Source organism: Diorhabda sublineata, chromosome 1 (genome assembly GCF_026230105.1).
Source record: "Diorhabda sublineata isolate icDioSubl1.1 chromosome 1, icDioSubl1.1, whole genome shotgun sequence".
In the NCBI taxonomy this organism is placed as follows: domain Eukaryota; kingdom Metazoa; phylum Arthropoda; class Insecta; order Coleoptera; family Chrysomelidae; genus Diorhabda; species Diorhabda sublineata.
In genome coordinates, this window is record NC_079474.1 from 17,540,053 (window position 1) to 17,560,373 (window position 20,321).

The window sequence follows — 20,321 nt, forward strand, 5'->3', positions numbered from 1 at the left end:
TTTTCAAATACTCCTTGCCCAGCTTCGAGAACTGCTGGAAAATAAATTTTCTTCGCTGGCCAGACCCTAGTACATTTTCCGTCCAATAGTTTTTTACGCCATTTTTCTTTAAAATCCACATCCAGTGAAGCAACCTCATATTTGGTCTTTTGGCCAACTTTTTTTCAATCTTTTCGCGTTTCGTTGCGTTAACAACTCCTCTAGTAGTGGATTTGGTTGGTAACTTCTTGTACTACCAGCTCTACGTGAACTTTGCTGCATATTCTTCTCGTAAATAATTGTTCCAATCTACAGCCCACTTGTTCACTCGTATTTTGACCCTTTCTTATACCTTTTATCGAGTATAGTTGGAAAAACAAACTAATTAACTATCACTGTTTAAAATTTAAAATATTTTTTCATCGATTCTTTATAGATTCGCCAGTTTACATTTCTTTTCCACACTTTTTGGATGCTGATCCGAGTCTATCTGAACGATTCGAAGGACTACAACCTAACAGAGATAAACACCAGTCGTATTTCAAAATACAAACAGTAAGTAATTGATTTAATACATTCAGTATTATCGATGATTCGATTCGATTAACTATTCCAAAATAATTTATTAATGATGTAATATGCAAATACAACATAAAAAAATAATGGCATAAATACCCGGCAAAAAATTTCCATAGACAAATCACGAAAAACATAGACGCTTGTGGATAGATTACCGAATGAAAAATATGTTAAACCAAAATTATTTCTTACAGGAATTCAAATCGAACTCTGTCAAGGCCTCTATCAGATATAGACGAAGAAGATAGTAGATCTGATTTACAGAGCTTTTAATTCATGTCCAATTCATACCAATAAATCTTCTATGATGTCGCTTAACGTAGACTCTACTTTTTAAATATCCCTAAAGATAAAAACAAGACAAGTGACCTAAGTGGCCACTCCATATATTCACGTCTTTCAATGCACCTTCCTTCAAACTGGTAGTTCATAGTAATATTGTGAATGGTCCAGTGACCGGGCCTTCAAATAGGGTCGTCGTGCCCCACCAAATGCCTATATCTCAGGTGTTTTGGCTCGTTGAGTATTGGGCACTCAAATTTGTCGTGGTCTGCATTTTCATCCTCTTCCAAACACCAGCGGCGCTCCGGATCTTACGTGATGTCCATAATGTGGAGATGGCGTCTTAGATAACCGTGTCCAGTTATTAATCGGATCTCGCGCCTCTTTAAATGGAGCAGTTGTTTAGTAAAGAGGCAGAAAATCCATTGATGTGTGCATTGAAGTGTCTCTATCCATCACTGCCAAATTCGCCTTGTAAACAGATCATTGATCGTGATAGCAGCACTTTTAGCTATACCATGGATGGTGCATCATCTTGTTGACACCATATACTGAGATCCGATTTTTTTCCTATTATTTGGATTCGATAATGACGCAATTAGGTCCAGAAGCACTGTCATACCAATATGTACCAAATTTCCTTCAGCTGTTAAATTCTCGCGGAAAAATAAAGAACAATAAATCTTCCCTTGAAGATTTTCACCCAAACATTAATTTTTTTGGTTGGTGGGTGTTTTTTATCTGGATTCAGTGAGGATTTTTTTCGATCCCAGTAGCGACAATTGTGTCGATTTATTGTACTACTTGCCTCTTCGGAAAATACTAATAAGAAAATTCAGATTTTCATGTTTATGGAGCAAATTTTTACACTGATACTGACGAAAACAGTAGTTTTATTAAAACTAACAAAAAATTGATGAAAATAGGTAACTTCGAGTGTTAATTTTGCAGTTTTTTTCCATAAATTCATAAATTCAAGTTTATTTTCTTAGAAGACAAGAGAAATTTAATTTATCTTAATTATCACATTTTACAACACAACAAAAAAAGTTTTTAGCAAATTACTTCCAATAATACGATAATAAAAAATTTTTCGTTCATCCAATCATTTGTTTACTGTACAAGGGTCAAAATCAACTGATTTTGACATAAACATAGTGTTGAATAGCTTCGTTCGCGGTAGATAATTCGGACACATTCCGAATATATTCTGAATATCTTCTGGACGTGTCAAATGCCGAAGGTTTATTTTGGATATTTGTGAGTATGAAGTCAACTACCACGTTTTTCAAATACAATTACATAGAAAACCACGTAGATTAGAGGTTATCTCTGTTCCAAAAACACAGAATTTCAAATCCCGAACATGTTTTATTAGGACAACGTGTTCTACAGCGAATAAAATGAATAATATCAAGTAATCTCGACTATTCAAATGTATATTCTTCTTTCTAGAAACTTGGCGTGCCTCTGGAGGGTCAAATCAGGGTACAGTTAAATTTGAAAGTAGATAAAGCACCATATATTACCATAGTCAAAGATTTTCCCAGTATTATTTTTCCAATAATGTGGATCGAAGAGGTAAGTTCGTAACCTAACCTAACCTAAAACAATTCTTTAACTAAATTTTATTAAACCGATTGCCTTATATTGTTTATTATGAAGGGTAGAGGTGAAATAAATGTTTTACATACTGTAACATACTTTTCACTGAACAAATTTGTCCCATTATGATTCTATTGTCTATTAAAGTTTTATGATAATCGACATTTTATAATTACTTGCAAAAATTCTTACAAATTGACAATAATTAATTAACATTCAGCACAATATCTCACAGTAGCTTTTCTAGGTTATACACTGGCGAGCAAAAAATTGAGGTCACCTTAAAATTTTCATGTCCTTTGAAATTTTACGTTTTCAGATAGTATTCGCAAACTGTACAATATCTATACTAAAGAATGCATTTTTTTCTTGGATTTAATGATTTATTCTGAAAAAGCAACAAATTAACATTTTGGGCGAAATTCAACATTTTTTTGTTAGGGAAAATATGGAACGAACAAAATAAAAAAACTCGACTCTAATAACGTGTACTCCCTCCTCTTGCATTGATAACTGCTTGAAGTCCGAGCGGCATACTTTGAATTAAGTTGCGGATCACATTCTGGTCGATGTTATCCCATTCCTGCAACAGCAATCTTCTCAACTCCTGGACAGTTCTTGGTGCTGGTGTGTGTCTGCGAATAAGTCGTCCCAACTCGTCCCAGACATGTTCTATATGATTCAAGTCTGGGCTGCGGGCTGGTCAGTCAAACCGCCTAATTTATACCTCATCCATATACCATAATGTACCTCTGAGAGGTTAGGGACCCATTTTCTATGAAGACCAACTCTGTACGAGCTTGTGCAGTGATTTCCGCCCAAACCATAACTGACCCACCACCAAATGGAAGACGCTCGTCAATGCAAACTTCAGCATATCTTTTCCCAGGTCTTCTTCACACTCGTCGACGTCCATCTGAACCAGTGAGGCAAAATCGCGACCCATCTGAGTACAATACCCAGCTCCAGTCATCATCATTCCAAAGAACGTGATCTCTGGCAAATGTCAATCTTGCAGTCCGATACTGGCGTTGCTACGGGGGACCTGTAGCCATTCTTTTGCGTGACAGTCCAGCAGCAAGAAGTCTTTTTCTAACGGTCTATTCACTAACGTTGACATTTCTCACCTCTGCCAACTGATTTCACTTAGTAGCTGTCCTATTCCGCAAACTTGTGAACACCAAAAAACGGTCATCTCGTTGAGTGGTAACTCTTTTTCACCCAGACCCTGGTCTTCTAGTGATCAGGCCAGTCTCCAGAAAGCGCAGGTACACCCTTCGTACACCACAAAGACTAGCATCAACAATTCTTGCAGTTTCACGTTGCCCTCGACCATCTTGTAACAGCGCAACAATTCTTACCATAACAATCGGATCTAAAGGCATTATGGGCCCGTTAAATCACTACACTTTGCAAAATTTGCTTTAACGCCTATTAATTCTTATCAATAATGATCAATGAAAAATCCTTATCAATATTGATGCTAAAATTATTCGCAATTCCTGAATTATTCGCAATTTCTGAAGGGATCTCAATTTTTTGCTCTCCAGTGTATTTACAAAATTATTTAGGACTACGTGAATAGTTTAGATTTTGTTTACCAATATTAACGATCCAAATGGCTATTGTCGCACGATAGACCGCAGCTCTGAAAATTTATGTAGACGTCTGTCCGAGTCGTCTGCGCAAGTCTTTCGGCCATGAATTTTGTCTACGGCCGGCCGAGCATTTTCCTTCGATCTTCCCTTCTCTTATCGCTCGCCTTTTATTATATGTCCTAGACTGCAACTTTCTCTCCTTGATTGTTGTGAGAAGTTATCCATTTGTAGTAGGACCTTTATGTTTGTCTTATGTTCCGTCCAAGATATCCGCAGCATTCGTTTCTCTAAGGCCGCATCCATAGTCCAGCGTTCGCATCCGTAAAGAAGATCAGAAAAGATGTAACAGCGAAGCATTCTGATCCGGAGTTCCAGGCTGATGTTGCGGTTAGCCAGAAGTGTCTGAAGCTGTTTAGAGTTTTCCGCGTTTCTCAATTGTTGATCTGATTTCGAGTTTTAGGTCGCATTGACTGTTGCTGTTTGGTGCCAGTAAAATCCGGTTATGATCTTCGGATCTTGTGCATCGATCGCGGTTGATTTTAGGATATTGATCATTTTTTGGTGTGACACACAGTCAAAAGAAGCTTTTTTATAGTCAATAAAGCATGCAAATACATGTCTCTATATCTCTGAGTCGACACATTCAAGGAGAAAACAGCGTTCAGAGTTTCCATTCCGTTTCTAAAGCCAAATTGCGAACGATCAACTGAACTATAATTGATGAATTTCGTGAAAAAACAGACGAAATTATTCAATTTCAATCATATTGCTTATTAGATCTTAGAAACATTTATTTTAAGTGAAATTACATAATTTTTGATATTATTTAATACCAAAACTTTTGTTTGTTTATGAAAAATTTTATCATCCAATTGTGCTTCTCTTTGTATATATTATTACTTATTTTTTTCTGTATAAATACCTCTGTTAATTTACCAAAGAAAGAACAAGCTGATAAATTCCGTTTTGTTTTTTTACCTGTGATATTTTTTTACAAGGACGATTCGATTTATACCATCTATATTTAAAAAGTTACATTTAAAACTGGAAATTTTTTGATTCGCCTTCAACAAACTTTCCTCAGATTAACGCACCTTTTTATTCGATTCTAACCCTGAAAAAGGTTATTCCACTTTCTTGTTAATACAATTTTTAACCTTCAACTGATTTTGATACTCAAGATTAAAGACCTTAAACATTTTTTTTAATATGTTTTGCCAATTCAAAACTTTCATTCTCAGAATATCTCTCGAGACAATTCATCGAATATACGAGGGTTGCTACTTATGTTTTGAAAAGGACAAATAAAAACAAATATTTCAAATTGGATATGACTTTATTGTTTTTACATAAATACACTCTTACATGCGTTTGAACCTCTAAAACATGTGATTATAACGCATCAACCGTTTCTTCAGATTTAGAAAAACATTTACCTCGCAATTTATTTTTGATCTGCGGTAATTAAAAAAAAAGATTGGCTGTCAAACAAGGATTGTACGACTGATAACTTATTAATTTTAACTGTTCAAAAACGTTTTTGTTTTAATTGAAACATGAGAGCACTTATAACAACAGAATGCTGTTATACCATTCAGAATTGACCTTTCTATATTGCTCTGACGGAACGGCGGTGAAATGTCTAATTATTTCGGTAAAACAGGCCGCCATTTGCTTCGAATGCATAAATCCATGATTCGTCGCCTAGCCGGTATAAAAGACAATAGGCAGTCTTTGAGTGAAGATTTAGATTAGCTATCGAAGCAGTAACCAATAACCATAACCATAGTTAGGCTTGCAACTTTAAACACTTCATTTTTCGCGACTCCGAGAAGACAAGATCAAAATAAAAGTTTTTGGCAAAGGCTTTGGACGTTTTTCCCCAACTTTCACAATAGATTTGCAAAACAATCGGTTATAGAAATATAACCAATTTGGCTTACGAATTTGGTAAGACCAACAATTTACCAGATCTCGTAAATGTCTTTCGAAGCATCGCGATTGAATTTTTTCACGATTCTTTGCACTAATCGAGACGAGATTTTGTTGATTCTTGCAATATCAGTTTACGTACAGTATCGATGTTTTCAGTGTTGGTATATCTCGAAAATTAAGTAACTACCCTCGTACGATATTTAATAAATTAACGACTACACTAAGACCTTCACCTGGTCCTAAGCTACCTCCCCACTAATTTTGAGCCAAATCGATTCGGCCTTAAAATATAAAAAGCGTAGTAAACTTTGTGATCCAATAAATAATTCATGACAAAACTGTTTGATATATATAAGACAGTGAATTAAATCAACATGTTTATCAGAAAGAATATTTGTATAGGGGACTTCCGATATATGTTTTTTTCGATGCGACACTCTGTATATTATTGCATTTTTATAATCTACGATGAATTCCAATAGAACTTCATTTGGAACATCATATAACTATTTATAGGGGTACAACTTTTTTGATAAATTAGATAGAATCAATTTTTTTTAACCAAGAATTTTCTGAATAAAGACTGTTGTTACCTAAATGTTTGAAAAGTTTTAAAAAATGTAAAATGTACTAAAAAATCTAAAAAACATGTAACCCTATGCCAACAAAAAAAAATTACGTTTATCACCTCATATCTAAGCTCAGTGGTTTTTATGCAAACTATAATTTTCGACATCTGCATTACGTATACACTTTTTACAAAACGGTTGTGTACACTATTCTTCCTACGACCACGTAAAAAATTCTTCAAAAAACGTATTTTTTAAATAAGAAAGTCAATTAAACAAAAGTATATAAACTTTTATGTTAGTAAAATCAAGACAGTCATAAAGAATGTTTCTCTTCACTATGGAGAATAAATTTTAATTCAACTACTTCATACATTATCCAGTAATAGTAATAACACTTAGTTTAAACGTTTAAATTATCTTGTAGACACTAGTATGTGTTTGAATGCAAATCACAACAAAATTTAAATTTTATTATAACCTCAAAAAATCATATTGTCTATTTCTTCAGTCTTCTTAAATTTGGCCTTTTGCATTTCGGCACTCAGCCAGATAAGCTACTTTTTTAAGTTAAATTTAATGTGCAATCTATTATTTTCATAAGTGGTTGTAGGAAAATTAACTTACATAACCAGTAAGGTTAGTACACTCTGTATTTTGTAAATAAAGTAAAATTGAAATTCATTGGTTGTTCTAAAATTGGAATTAAAAATAGTCCAATTTAAAAAAATAAAGCTAAGATTGACTTACCATCATAAACAACTGTGTGAATCAAACTATACGAAATTTCTTAATAATTATACAGGTACTATCCGATATATATTTCAAAAATTCATGTTACAGGGTATGGATGATTTAACCCCATCTATTAGGAGATGGATATATCTAGCGACAACTTTTGCCGATATAGCTTGTCCCGTCATGACGTACGGATGCATATTTATAGGAACCTGTATTATACTCGGTGTCTTCGTCAATGCTTACAAATCTTTGGTATTCACCAAGGAAACTATTGAAATAGGTAAACGGAATATTATTTTTATAGAATACTAATTGCAATAACTACATTAAATTTGAAAAAATTATTTCTATAATATATTTTTAAGCCCGATGGAACTTAAAATTATAGAAAATCAAATGTTTCATTAATAAAACTCTTTTATTGGAAAAAACGATAAAGATGTCGCGTATATGTCTATTTTTGGTAAAGTGCATTCTCAATGCATAATTTTTGAACAATTTTCTTCGATTGCTGTCGCTTTATAGCACTCAGCGCAATCTTGTTGACACCATATTTCACCCATCTTTATGTCAGCCATATTTTCAAGCAAAAAAATCATTAATCATCACGATACGACGAGATATTTTTAATTCGGAGTTAATGGTACGGTCACTTTTGCTTAAACTATGAAGACTTGCGATTAAGGAACTATTTTCGAGCGATATTTCTTGGGTTCTACCCATTTCAAAACTTACAAGTCCGAATTTACGAGAACGAAAACAATTCGTTTACGAACTTTACAAAAAATGTCTAGGTTCAAAAAGTATACATCGCAGCACGTTTTTGCGTCTCATAGAGCTAATTGGGACTAAACTACAATCATTAACACTGAAAAAATAATTCATAGTCGAAGAATAACAAACAAATCAGTCGGTACTTACAAGTTTTAGCTTGTCGCACTCATCGATATGCGCTCGTATAAATTTCGACTATTTCGTTTCGATCTTTCGAAATTCAATGATTATGGGGGTGGGTAAATAAAAACTTTTGGCCGGTAGTGTACTTAATGAATAGGGTCTGCAAACAATCCTCTTAAACCAAAAAATGTTTGAGTCCAATTAACAGAAGACCGAAGCTTATAATGATATCGTGTCTATTTCCTAATCCAGCTGAAGGTGTAGACGAAGCCCCAAAAAACCAAAAAAAAACATATTATGCCCTTTCCTTCGATACATTGATTATATTGTTTCATTTATAAAGTATTTGATACGAAATGGCTTAGACAGATGTTAAAAATTAATCTCTCATTAGTCTCATTAAATTAGCAGTTTGCGAGCGGCTTCGAGTCGGAGAGGGCGCGCATCGAAGGCCTCGCGAACACGCCGCGAGCATGTCGCGAACGCATGGCAGAAATGCAAAGTTTTTTTCGCGTGTTTTCAGTGCAAAATACACTCCTTAACAAAAAAATCATTATAAATTGTATTTTAAACTTCAATTCTTCCGGGATGGCTCTGGATTGTTTTGAGCATATCTATTGAACATATGATGATATGACGTCTTTTTTCAAAATTTGATTATACGAGTGAGCACCTACGTCCTCTCACACTCGTGTCTCGTTACGGACTGAAGTTGGCAGCAGTACAAAATGGTTATTCGCGAATTCGCTGCCCGTGCGCGGCGTGATTCTTGCGCGCTCGCTCCACTTTGAAGACGCTCGCAATCCGCTAGTATGATAAGGCCCTGTAGACGGTGGCGCATTGGTTCCATTTTGTGAAAGATTTCTCTACAACGTCACGTGTTGGTATTACGATTTATTTTTCATTCCCATCAATATTTGAAGAGGTTTTTTTTTTCGTTTTCATTATAAACATTTTCAAATATTATGAAGTGGTGTCCTACGACAGAATTTAGTACGACACTTAACATTTAACACTTACACTTACACTAACTAACATATTTCTTGTGTTTCTAAAAAAGATTTTTGTCGTTTTAGGTATGAAAAAATTGCATAGACGTAGCAGTGCATATCTGTACAGTTCCTCCAATAGATTCATACACAGAAGAGACACATACACATTGCTAAATTTAAATGAAGACGGGAATGAAGTAGAAGTCTGATCATAACGAACAACTCAACAAATTCTTGTATATTTTATTTCTTTAATAATTTTGTTGACTTGTCATAAGCTTCATGTTCGGTTTTTATGTTCAATGGTGATTCAATTAATGAAAATATCGAATTGAAATGTGGTAGATAAAAATATCGGGTGAAGTAGTTTTGAGGATCATATCTTTAATGTAAGTGTAGGAATAACAAGGATAGATTTATTTCAATTTGGAGATAGTTATTTTCGTTTTATATTTGTTAGGAAAAATATAAAAGAAAACAAATATCGAGGAAGATCTACTTAAAAAAGAAATTTGATCTGAGATCATTCAATAAATTGTTTTATAAAAATTTCATGAATAATTAAATAATTCATAATGTAGATTAGGTGTTAATATTAATAGAATAACATTTTCAAAATGTTGGTTAATTAATATTTATATTGTTGTTAGAATAAACAACACTTAGAATAAGTTCAAAGTTCTATAATAATAATAAAGAAGACAACAGGAACTTTTTTATTTTCTACGCATTATTTTTTAAAACCTTCATTTGCCATTGAACATATTTTTAATTAAAACTATATAATTAAATATCTCTTGCGGGTCAAGATATTTACTTTGAACTATGAAAGAAAAATCCCTTGCTCTCTGGTGTAAAGTTTCATGCAAATTCATGTTTTTATTTTGGATTCGCCGTGTATTTGTTGTAGTCAAAGATTTGTCTTTGTATATTATTTGTAATTTTTTTTTGTTCACATTGTGAATATCTTTAACAAGGATATTTGTTTAAATGAAGCAACATATTATCAACTATTGCTCAATGTTGTAAATAGAAATGTGATAAAAGAGGTGCAACTCTTGCATTTTATACATTCTAATAGGAAATAAAATATAAATATTTATATTTTTACAAAACTTTTATTTCCACCCATCAAATCCTCATCCAAATTCAATACCTGAGTGTAAGTGATAAATAAATAGTAAGACTTTTCAAAATAATCATCAGTGACACTTTTATATAATGAAAATTCAGCTACAAAACGTTATACAAGGTATGACCGGAAAGTAATACTTTAAGGTATATACGAGGGCAGTTTTTCTTTTCAACCTTCGATAGACTATAAATAAAAGACAAGTCCATATAAAACAATAATTTCATTACCAAAAGATTGGTACACTTTACGAGATAATCACCGAAGAGATTGAGACATTTATCATATCTGTGGACAAGCTTTTCAATGTCGCCAATGTAGCCTAACCGTTCAATAACAATATACTACAAAACAGACCTTAAAACTTCTGCAAATTCCGTAGACAAAGCAGTAATTTGTTGTTTTCTTTAACCATTCTGCCAACTAGTTGAACTAGATCATCTGAAATGACAGATATCATCTGAAACGACAGATTTGAGTCCTTAGCCCTCTTCATCATGTACAACACCATCATTCGTTAAGATTTCCTCATTATCCGATGGATTTGTGCAGCACTACGGCCATCAGCCTGTAGAAAATAAGCATCAATAATGGTAGATACGTTTACGTGGTTGTATCACAACGCCGACTGACGCCCGAATGTCAATAATAGCGGAATATGTAGTGCGAGAGCTTCGCAGTCGCCTACAACGCATCTCCGCCTTCTTCCGCCCGCGTAGCTTCTGTACGAAGCGATCGGAGGTTGAAATAAAAACGGTCCTCGTATTTAAAAATTTATTGATTAAAATGGTACTTTTTCTCAATATCCTTCGATCAATACACTTTCACTGTCAAGATTTCCATTCGGTATAGGATTCCTAAAAGGCTTTAATGAGGATGTTATTCAGCGGAAATAAAATAAAATCTGGTGGAGCTGTACGTCGGCTAGGGTCTGACGATAATCCCGTTTTTTGTCATATAATAGGTCGGGAGAGCAAAAATATCAACATCTTTAAGAAATTGAATTACCAGAAGGTATTTTCTTCATCATACTTTTTTTATATGATAAGCAAGCACAAGAGTACACTCGAGTAGTTCTAGTGGTGCTTGCCTGTGGATATTGATCTTGAACTTTAGTAGGCTGTAGTGTTTGGGAAGGACGTGCTTTAGTAGCTGATTTTAAAGGCTCGCACGTCTGCCTTTAGACTAGGTTTTGCAAATACTGCTCTAGATGGGATTATATTAGACAACGGCCTTTATTCTACGTTCTAAGCTATCCAAATTTGTGGTCATCTCTGGATCCCTTATAACTGCTCTCTTCTGTATCTCGTCGAACATTCTCAAGGTAATGTTTGAGAGCCGAGCTCCAAATGACCTGCGCCCTGCGCCGCATTAAACTCAGTCAGATTGCTTTCACTCCACTCATTAGTGTCAATGTCCATTAATGACGACCTGAATGGATCAGTCTTTGAGAAAAGCCGTTCGATAAGTGAGGACGACAAACCATACGATCTTAATTTATTCAGAAGGTTGGCATCCTAGACCTTGTCAAAAGCTTTAACTTATCTTGGTCTATCTACTAGATATTTCTTGTTTATGATTTATTATTTTTGTCACCATATCAGGAAGGGTTTTCCAATCTTCATTTTACCATTTTCTCAGCTTTTTACTAAACTTTCTAATTATAGTGATTTTATTTTGTCTCGGAGCGTTTGTATAATCCCCAACCACGGAGCTGAGTTAAATTTATTTCTTAAATCAAATGTTACAATGAGATAGAGCTTCTCATTATTATAAATAAATATTTTAGAAGTTTTCGCGTTACTTATAACAAGTTTTACAGCATCTATAATCGATTTTCCAAACTGTAAACCAAGCTTGGAAAAGCTTTCCCATACAGTCAAGCAAATACAAAGGTCTGTAGGATGTTGTGTTCATTACCTATTTATGAGGCTTCCCTAGTAGTACTATCCTTGCTTTCTACTAGGGAAGGCTTCAAGGAGAATAACGTAACAACTCTAATATTGTCAGGGTGTTCCAAATGTTGACCTTTTGATATACTCTAGAACCTAGGGAACAAAAAGAAGTCTGGAGAGGCTGTTGGTCTGCTGAGGTAGCATTATTGATTGAAAGAAAAGTATGTAATATGACTTTTAGCTGCAATAGCAGCATCTACTTATTTTTATTTGTTAAGTAAAAAAGATTTTCTCTTTTCATATTTAGTTGTTTTTTGCCACAAATACATTATTCAATATTTATTCACATTAGCATTATTATTATTATTATTATTATTATTGACGTCGTCATAAGTAGGCAACCCATCTGTATTTAAATCATCGTAAATATGAACTTCCGCAACTTGTGTAGATTTGATCTTAGGCATATTTAAGGCTTCTTCGTATTTAGGAAGTCCTTTTTTATCGAATTCTGCTAAAAATAGGAAAATATACATTCAAATATATGAAATATGAAAATATTACCGTTTCTATTGAATTTTTCGAATTCTATCGCGCAAAATGTGTCGCCTAAAGCTCTAGGTGAACTCGAAGGTGATTGCGTCATAAACCGACTACGGTTCATCAATTCTTCTCTTTCGCGTTTTTTTCGGAGTCTTTCCATTTTCATACAGTACCAAACACAAGAATACATAATGCCGAATATCAAAATTAATATTAACCTAAAATAATCTTCATCACCACCTTATACTTTAGACTATTTAACACAGAAAGACACAACTGTTTATACTTCTTATATTTACAGTTGCAGTTGCATTTGGTACTTATTTAGATAAATATTTTTAATTTAGACAAATAAATATTGACAAGGAACAAAATCAGGCCCTTCATTACCTATCTTCATACTTTTTAATCTTATAAATTCAAAATTGGATCCACAATTTCACTTTTTACCGCTAGCTTTGAAGATAAAAAAACATAGCGGTGTTTTTCTACAGTCCATCATCATCATCAACATCCATCGCGTCCCCTGCTGGACTTAGGCCTCCCTTACTCTTTGCGCAGTCCTTAACAATTGTCATTCAACTGGGACTCATCCTCTTAATATCGTCAGATCATCGTGTTTGTAAACGTCAACTACTTCTAAGGGCATCTTCTCTCGGTCTTCTATCAATAATTATTTTGGCCCACCGATTATGTGTTCTTCTGGCTACATAATCCACCACCCACCACCACCATTTTTTACTACCGCATCCATTCTTGCTTAATATTATATTTGTCACTTAGCATCGCTCGAACCAATTTTCTTTACATTATTTGGATATTCTTTATGCAATTTTTGAGGAGGTTGAAGTTTCAGCACCGTATATTAGCATCGGTAGAATGCATTTTTCGAACACCTATCAAACGAGCAGCAATTTTGGATCTGAAGGTATTTTTCAAAACAATCACCTTCTATACATAGGGTTTCATACACAAGATTTGTTATGTATTCTGTTTTTGATTTCTGTCAACAGACATTAATCGACATGAAGTGACAATCGGCTTCAATGGACTATTAAACTACAATATCTGACAAAAGTAGACGCCAATTGACCTGAATATAAATGAATTGATTTGATTCGACGTCAATAGAAATCAGAAGACATCAATCAACATGAAGACTCAATCAACTTCAATCGGCTTCAAAGGACTGTTAATCAACAAGATCTGACAAAAGTAGACGCCAATTGACCTGAAATGACATGAATTGATGTGAATCGACCTCAATCGACATCAGAAGATATCAATCAACATGAAGACTCAATCAACTTCAATTGGCTTCAAAGGACTGTTAATCAAAAAGATCTGACAAAAGTAGACGCCAATTCAGTTGAATTTACATGAATTGATGTGATTCATCCTCAATCGACGTGGGTAGACGAATGCGAGGAAGCAAACAAGATCATGTATTCACTATAAATAAAACAGATGACAGAATGCCACTACCATAGCCATCTAGCAGCGTTTGTTTTAATTTTAAGCAATCATAAATTGTGTGTATTTACAATGGAATGTTTTGTCTTTCAATGTTAAATAGTCGAATAAAGATAATCAATAAAACTTCAATGTAAATAATATGAAAAAATTTAAAATAAAGTTCGTTTCTACCAGAAATACCACGATTTGAAATGATGATATGTACGATTGGCACAACATCCTGCTTCACAACAACTTTCTGTGATATAACAGATATATGGAAATTTTTGAGATCCTACTGATGCTGCAGGACATACTTTCCAACCGGATATTGGCTAAAATTATTTCAAATAAAAAACGTTAGTAATATTTTAGATCAGCTTTATAAAATCTTAATACTTAAAATCAACAATTTTAGTAAGAACATGTTATGAGAGAGAAAGAGATAGAAGTTGATTGGATTATTTGTGATTTTGATGGAACCATTATTCATGTGGGGGAAGAGATACACTACCTGATATGGAGTGGAGTATTTAGGATGGTACAGTGGTATGGACGCAGTAAAATGAAAATAGCAAAAGAAAGAAATAAGAAAAAGAAAGTCCCGACAAACGAATGGTTCTTCGCAGAATGCGTCGGTCCATTTGGCTGATGAACCAGTTCACAAGGTTACAGGAAAACCGACGATCGACGAGGTGGGATTTCCTAGAGGGTATTATCAAATGGCTATTGGAGAAGTGTCCAAGAAGGATAGGTAGTTCTCAGGGAGGTCGTCGTTAGCAGCTGAAAGGGTTGAGGGGGAAGTTTCCTCTTTGCCTTTGAGGAAAGCCCGGATATTGGGATGCTTGAAGACAATAGTTTGAATTTTTTGAGAATCGAGATTCCCCCTCTCATTTCCTGCATCCATCCGTGATTTTATTCTTTCCCTAGAGGTGAGGATAGACCGCGGTATAATACTAATAACTTTTGACCAATAATGGAGCAGTCAGTAAGACATGAATATATCAATTAACGAGTCCGGCATTTCAGACTTGGTCGAAAGTCTGGACATTCACGAAGATAGCGATGACGTGGGTTGATTGCTTGAGTTATGGAAATTCGGATTTAAATCGCTCGGTACAGAAATCACAGATTATGTCTTAAGAAGGCACGTTTCGATAGCCAAGTTATCATCTTCAGAGACTCAAGGTACACTGGACAGAGTAATCGAGAGTGTTGGTGTAATGGTAGTTTAAACAGTGTGTTCATTATGAATATCACCAACGTTTGCAGAAATTCTAATTCAGTTCTGTATATAGAGTATTTTTCAGCGACCATAATACCGTTACTCATCATGCTGGTTGTATAATCTCTCCTCGTATTCCAACGAATTGCAAAGATATGAAATAAATTTAAAACTAGCAATGTTGAAGTACTAATAATACCATTAACCATTTCTCTTTAACTTCTGCTTCTGTAAAGCTTACGATGGGAATAGATTTTATTCCAGTAGAAAAAGTATCATATGTTTTTTAAAAAAGTTGTAAAAACTTACGAAAGAATCGTTCATGTTAAATTCCTTTTGAAGTACTTCGTCATAATGACGCTTAAATAGATATATTTTTATCATATATTATATGATGGTAATGCAGCTCGATAGATTTATAAAATGTTAACACTTCGTCAAATTTGGATTATATGAACGTCAAATGTCATATCTTGTTATAAATGTTATCTTTCAATTTGATTGATAATTTTTTGTGTTTTGATATCCTTTTTTATTTTAATGATATCATAAGGAAAAGATTTTTTCAGATTTCTTCAAAGATACACCAAAATTTATCAAGAAAATACGCTACTTTAGCGTTTTCGAAGTTGTAGAATCCAGTTATCAAGGTGACAGATGTCTGAAATCAATACATCCGGTTTTACCAATAATTAAATTGTTTGTGTTCCGGCTATATTTTCAGGGACCTATTTTTAGAAGATGAGTGCTTGCATGAAGGAGGCAAAGACCTACAGTAAGAAAAAAGCCAAATATAATTGTTGTTCACGTTTTTATTTATTTCACTTTTATTTAGAATCGAATTTGAAACAATCTTTTTATATTAATCAGACCAAAAAACGACTCCATTTTCTGGTTAGGTTAGGTTTTCTTTAATTTCCATAAGGTTAGATTTACTCCAGCTTCCATTAGATTAGGTTTACTTTAGCTTAAATTATGTTAGGTTTACCCTAGCTTCAATTAGGTCAAATTTACTTTAGCTTCTATTAAATTAGGTTTACTTCAACTTCAATTAGGTTAGGTTTACATTAGCTTCAATTAGATTAAGTTTACTTTAGCTTCAATTAGGTTAGGTGCACTTTAGCTTCAACTGGGTTAATTCCTCTTTAGCTTTAATTAGATCGTGTTTATTTTAACTTTGATTAGGTTAAATTCCCTTTAGCTTGGAATAGGTTAAGTCTAATTTAATTTCGATTAGGTTAGGTTATCCTAACTGGTTGATAACTCGGGAAAAATATATTTTAGAATGAAATACGATATTTTTTACAATCAACTGGACTAATAATTTATTCGTAAATTTAATTCAGAATGCCAAATTGGTAGTTCCGATGCAATCCAGTTATTAATAACCGAAATTATTCATTTCTGACATTTGGAACTTCGATAAATGGACTCTAGAACTTCAAAAACGCCGATTTAACAAATTTATATTATAATTCTGTTACGAACTCATCCATTGATAAAGACCATGAAGCTGGCTCTATTCCAATATGTTGTTGAAGTTAAAGTTTAATGGACACGCCGGGTATTTCTTGGAAAGTTTGCTTATTTCTTTGTGGCCTATTCACATTTTGTTTTCTAAATCGGTCTTTTTGTTTGTTTACGACAGAGATTTCCAGGAATCGAACATTCTACAATATGATGATATTATATAAAACGAGTCCCTAGCAGCCAGAGGGAGTAGTAAGCAATTTGATGTCATTGTAAACGCATTGGGATAGTGACAAGTGAACAGATTAATTAAATAAATTAGTGTTGGTGAATAGTTTAGTGCGTAAGTGTTAGTGTTTAAATAAATAAATTAATCGCACTCGTTTTGTGGTTAAAAACTTTTAATAAGGAAAACACTACAATTCCACAATTAGAAGAAGAGGTTTTTTAAGTAGTGTGTTGAAAAAAGTTTTCGATATAACTATTTAAAATTATATTAAAAAAAAACAAATTATAAATAAATAAAACTTTTATTAAATACAGAAAAATTGTATTTAAGAAATTTAAAAAAAAAAGACATTCACTAAAAGTTTGTTGGATTTTTCACACCATATCCTTTGATTTTATGTAAATTACTGTCTTTGAACGTCAACAAGATATCGCCTTTAATTAAGTGTTTATAAGATTTTTTAGCACCCACGCTTTCCAACATATAGAAAGGCGTTTTGGTATTCATATTGGCGTATTTGAATTTCAACTTCACCCCATCAATCACCTGCTCATTTTCTCCATCAGGATTTCCCACTTCTCCCACCATAAAATCTTCAGTTGTAACAGTTTTCATTTTTTCCTCATTCATATCATTTTCTATTTCAGCTTGGTAGTTATCCAGAGTCTTAGAAATCGTGTTTATATTTTCTTGTAAATCTATATTGTGTTCATCAAAATTAATGTTATCTAAATCTTTCTTTTTACTTTTATCTTTCTTCTTGTACATTTCTTTCAGTTCATCATTATTCGGGATTATTAATTCTTGAGTCACATCACTAAACCTCACACTTTTTCTACGTTTAACACTTTCCACTCTATTCACTGATCCTACTGGAATTGTCTTGGTTTGTTCTTTTTGTATCGGAGTGGAAACTATGTTCAACATCAGATCAAATTCCTCTGGGATGATACTTTCTTCATTGTTTGTATTGTTTAGATCCAAGGCTGGATTTTCTATACCTTTTGCTTCTAATTTTCTCTTTTTTGATTTTACTTTACATGGATTCATATTTTCTATTTTTTCTTGTTGATCTTCAATATTATTATCTGCAACTGTCTTATTTTTCTTCTTATTCTTCTTTGGTTTTACTTCATATGGATTATCCTGTATTAGTGATAAATCTGTGTCATTGTAATTCATATTATCAATTTCAATTTTTCTAGATTTTTTGCTTTTTTTTATTTCAACCTCAAAGGGATTCTTCTCTATTTGATAATCACTTGAAGATGTTTCCTCTGCTTCATTAAACACTGGATTATCTATACTCTTATCTTCTTTTTTCTTTTTCTTTTTTATTACTTTTTTTGCTGGTATTTCATAAGGATTTTCATTAACTTCATAAATATTTATAGATTCGTCTTCGTCATCATTGAAAGTTGGATTTTCTATACTTTTTTCTGAATCTGTTTCAATCTCCCTATTTTTCTTCTTTGTTTTTTTTCCTTTGAAATCATATGGATTATCTTTGGTCTCATAAACATTTTTTGTACAATCATTCAGTGAATTTTCCATGTGTATTTTATTCTTATTCTTTTTAGGTTTTTTCAAAGGTACTTCAAAATAATTTTCCTCAATTTGAAACACATCTATTGATAAATCTTCATTTTCATCAAATACTGAGTTATCTATACTTTTTTCTGTTTTCGGCATCTTCTTTTTCTTTTTAGACTTTTTATGTGAAACTTCTTCAATAGATGAATGTTCAACATGGTAAATATCCTTTAGGTTCTTAACCTCTCCTGTTTCAATTGCATCTTTTATTTTCTTTTTCTTCTTCTTAAATTTATTAACTGAAGTGTCACATATGTTTTCTTCATTTTCCTCAGTACCTTTTCTCGTTTTGCTTTTACCTTCAAGTATTTCCAAGCTATTGGATGTATTTAATTTGTCATTTTCTTCATCAATATCTTCAGTAACATTTTCTTCTATGGTATTCAAAATATGTTTTTGAATTTTAACAGGTGTGCTCATCGGATTAAAAGCTGGGTTTGAGATACCATTGTTTTCTACAATTTTCAGTTTATTTTTTTTAGATTTCTTTTTCGGTGAAAAAACTTCATCTTCTATTTCTTCAGCTGGTCTTTTATTACCTGATATATATGATACAAAAGTCGATTCTGTGGCTTCTTTTTGTTTAGAATTGAATCCAAAGCCAAAGGATTGTCCTATTTCACTTTCAGATTCTGAACATCTGTTTTTATCTGCACTATCAGCTTTAAAACCAAAACCAAATGAATTTCTGAACTCTGCTTCAGATTCTGCTTTTTGAAGGACTCCATTATTACCAACTATGTATCCATTACTTTTTCCAAAATTTGGAAGTTTCTTTTTGAAATAATCCATCATTGATCCTCCATTTACTAGAAGATCATTTGACTTTTCTTGATTGGTACAATCCACATTATTTTCTTCCTTTTTTGACTTTTGTAAAGATTTTCTACCAAATATGTTAGCCAGATCTTTCTCAGAATACCTGCTCAAATCTTTACCCCTGGTAAATTTGTGATAATGAACCCTAGCTCTTGAAGTTTGTGATTTTTGTTCTAAGCAACTAACTTTTGTATCATCTTCCACTATTTTTTCTCCTGTTAATGATTCTAGAAGAGCACTGAAATTGGTCTCATGTTCTGTCCACTGATCATTCGTCTCTTTATAACCCATACCTTAAAAAAGCGAATTATTGATTATTTTCATATTTTAATTGATATTAAACTTACCTTTGTTGTCGTTTTTATGAGAAACTTTTATATGTTCAGTTATTCCATCTTCCTTACGTCCCAAGCCTTTACCATTTTGCCAGCCCATTTTTTCGAGCATCTTTTGTCCGAACTTATTCGCATCTAAAATATATAAACAGTTTACTTGAAGTTGTGGATAATTGGTAGATTTTAAACGACTTCTCAACAGAAATTTACCTTGACTCCACTCTTTGCCTCTGGGATTAAGTGACCATTTCTGTTTACGTTTTCTTTCAGCTAACATAGACATGTTTTAATAATTATTTTACCAATACTAATACAAATGTTATATCTTATAACACTTTATTTTTTCTTAACCTACAAATTAAAGGCATTTTGCAACTGATGAGGTTAAAGGATGTAGTTCATCTTTCACATGGCACGTTTTCTGCTTCTATTATGAAAGGTAGACGAC

The 20,321-nt window shown here is 33.1% G+C and overlaps 2 protein-coding genes across 4 annotated transcripts in view; one reads left to right on the forward strand and one right to left on the reverse strand.

The window, feature by feature from the left end:
- LOC130452160 (scavenger receptor class B member 1) overlaps positions 1 to 10,292 on the forward strand; it is a 99,755-nt gene extending 89,463 nt beyond the window's left edge. For all 3 annotated transcript variants that reach the window (XM_056791486.1, XM_056791483.1, XM_056791478.1), the window contains exons 9-12: positions 416 to 534; positions 2,296 to 2,421; positions 7,391 to 7,568; positions 9,262 to 10,292. In XM_056791486.1, the coding sequence (XP_056647464.1) occupies positions 416 to 534; positions 2,296 to 2,421; positions 7,391 to 7,568; positions 9,262 to 9,386 (548 nt within the window). In that variant the 3' untranslated portion in view covers positions 9,387 to 10,292. The remainder of the gene's footprint in view (positions 1 to 415; positions 535 to 2,295; positions 2,422 to 7,390; positions 7,569 to 9,261) is intronic.
- A 7,069-nt stretch (positions 10,293 to 17,361) lies between these two features.
- LOC130447198 (uncharacterized protein PF3D7_1120600-like) lies at positions 17,362 to 20,302 on the reverse strand. Its single transcript, XM_056783883.1, has 3 exons — positions 20,084 to 20,302; positions 19,886 to 20,008; positions 17,362 to 19,831 (listed from the first exon to the last, which is right to left on the reverse strand). The coding sequence occupies exons 1-3, from the start codon at positions 20,154 to 20,156 to the stop codon at positions 17,481 to 17,483; spliced, it is 2,547 nt and encodes an 848-aa protein (XP_056639861.1). The 5' UTR covers positions 20,157 to 20,302; the 3' UTR covers positions 17,362 to 17,480.
- Between the last annotated feature and the right edge of the window lie 19 nt (positions 20,303 to 20,321).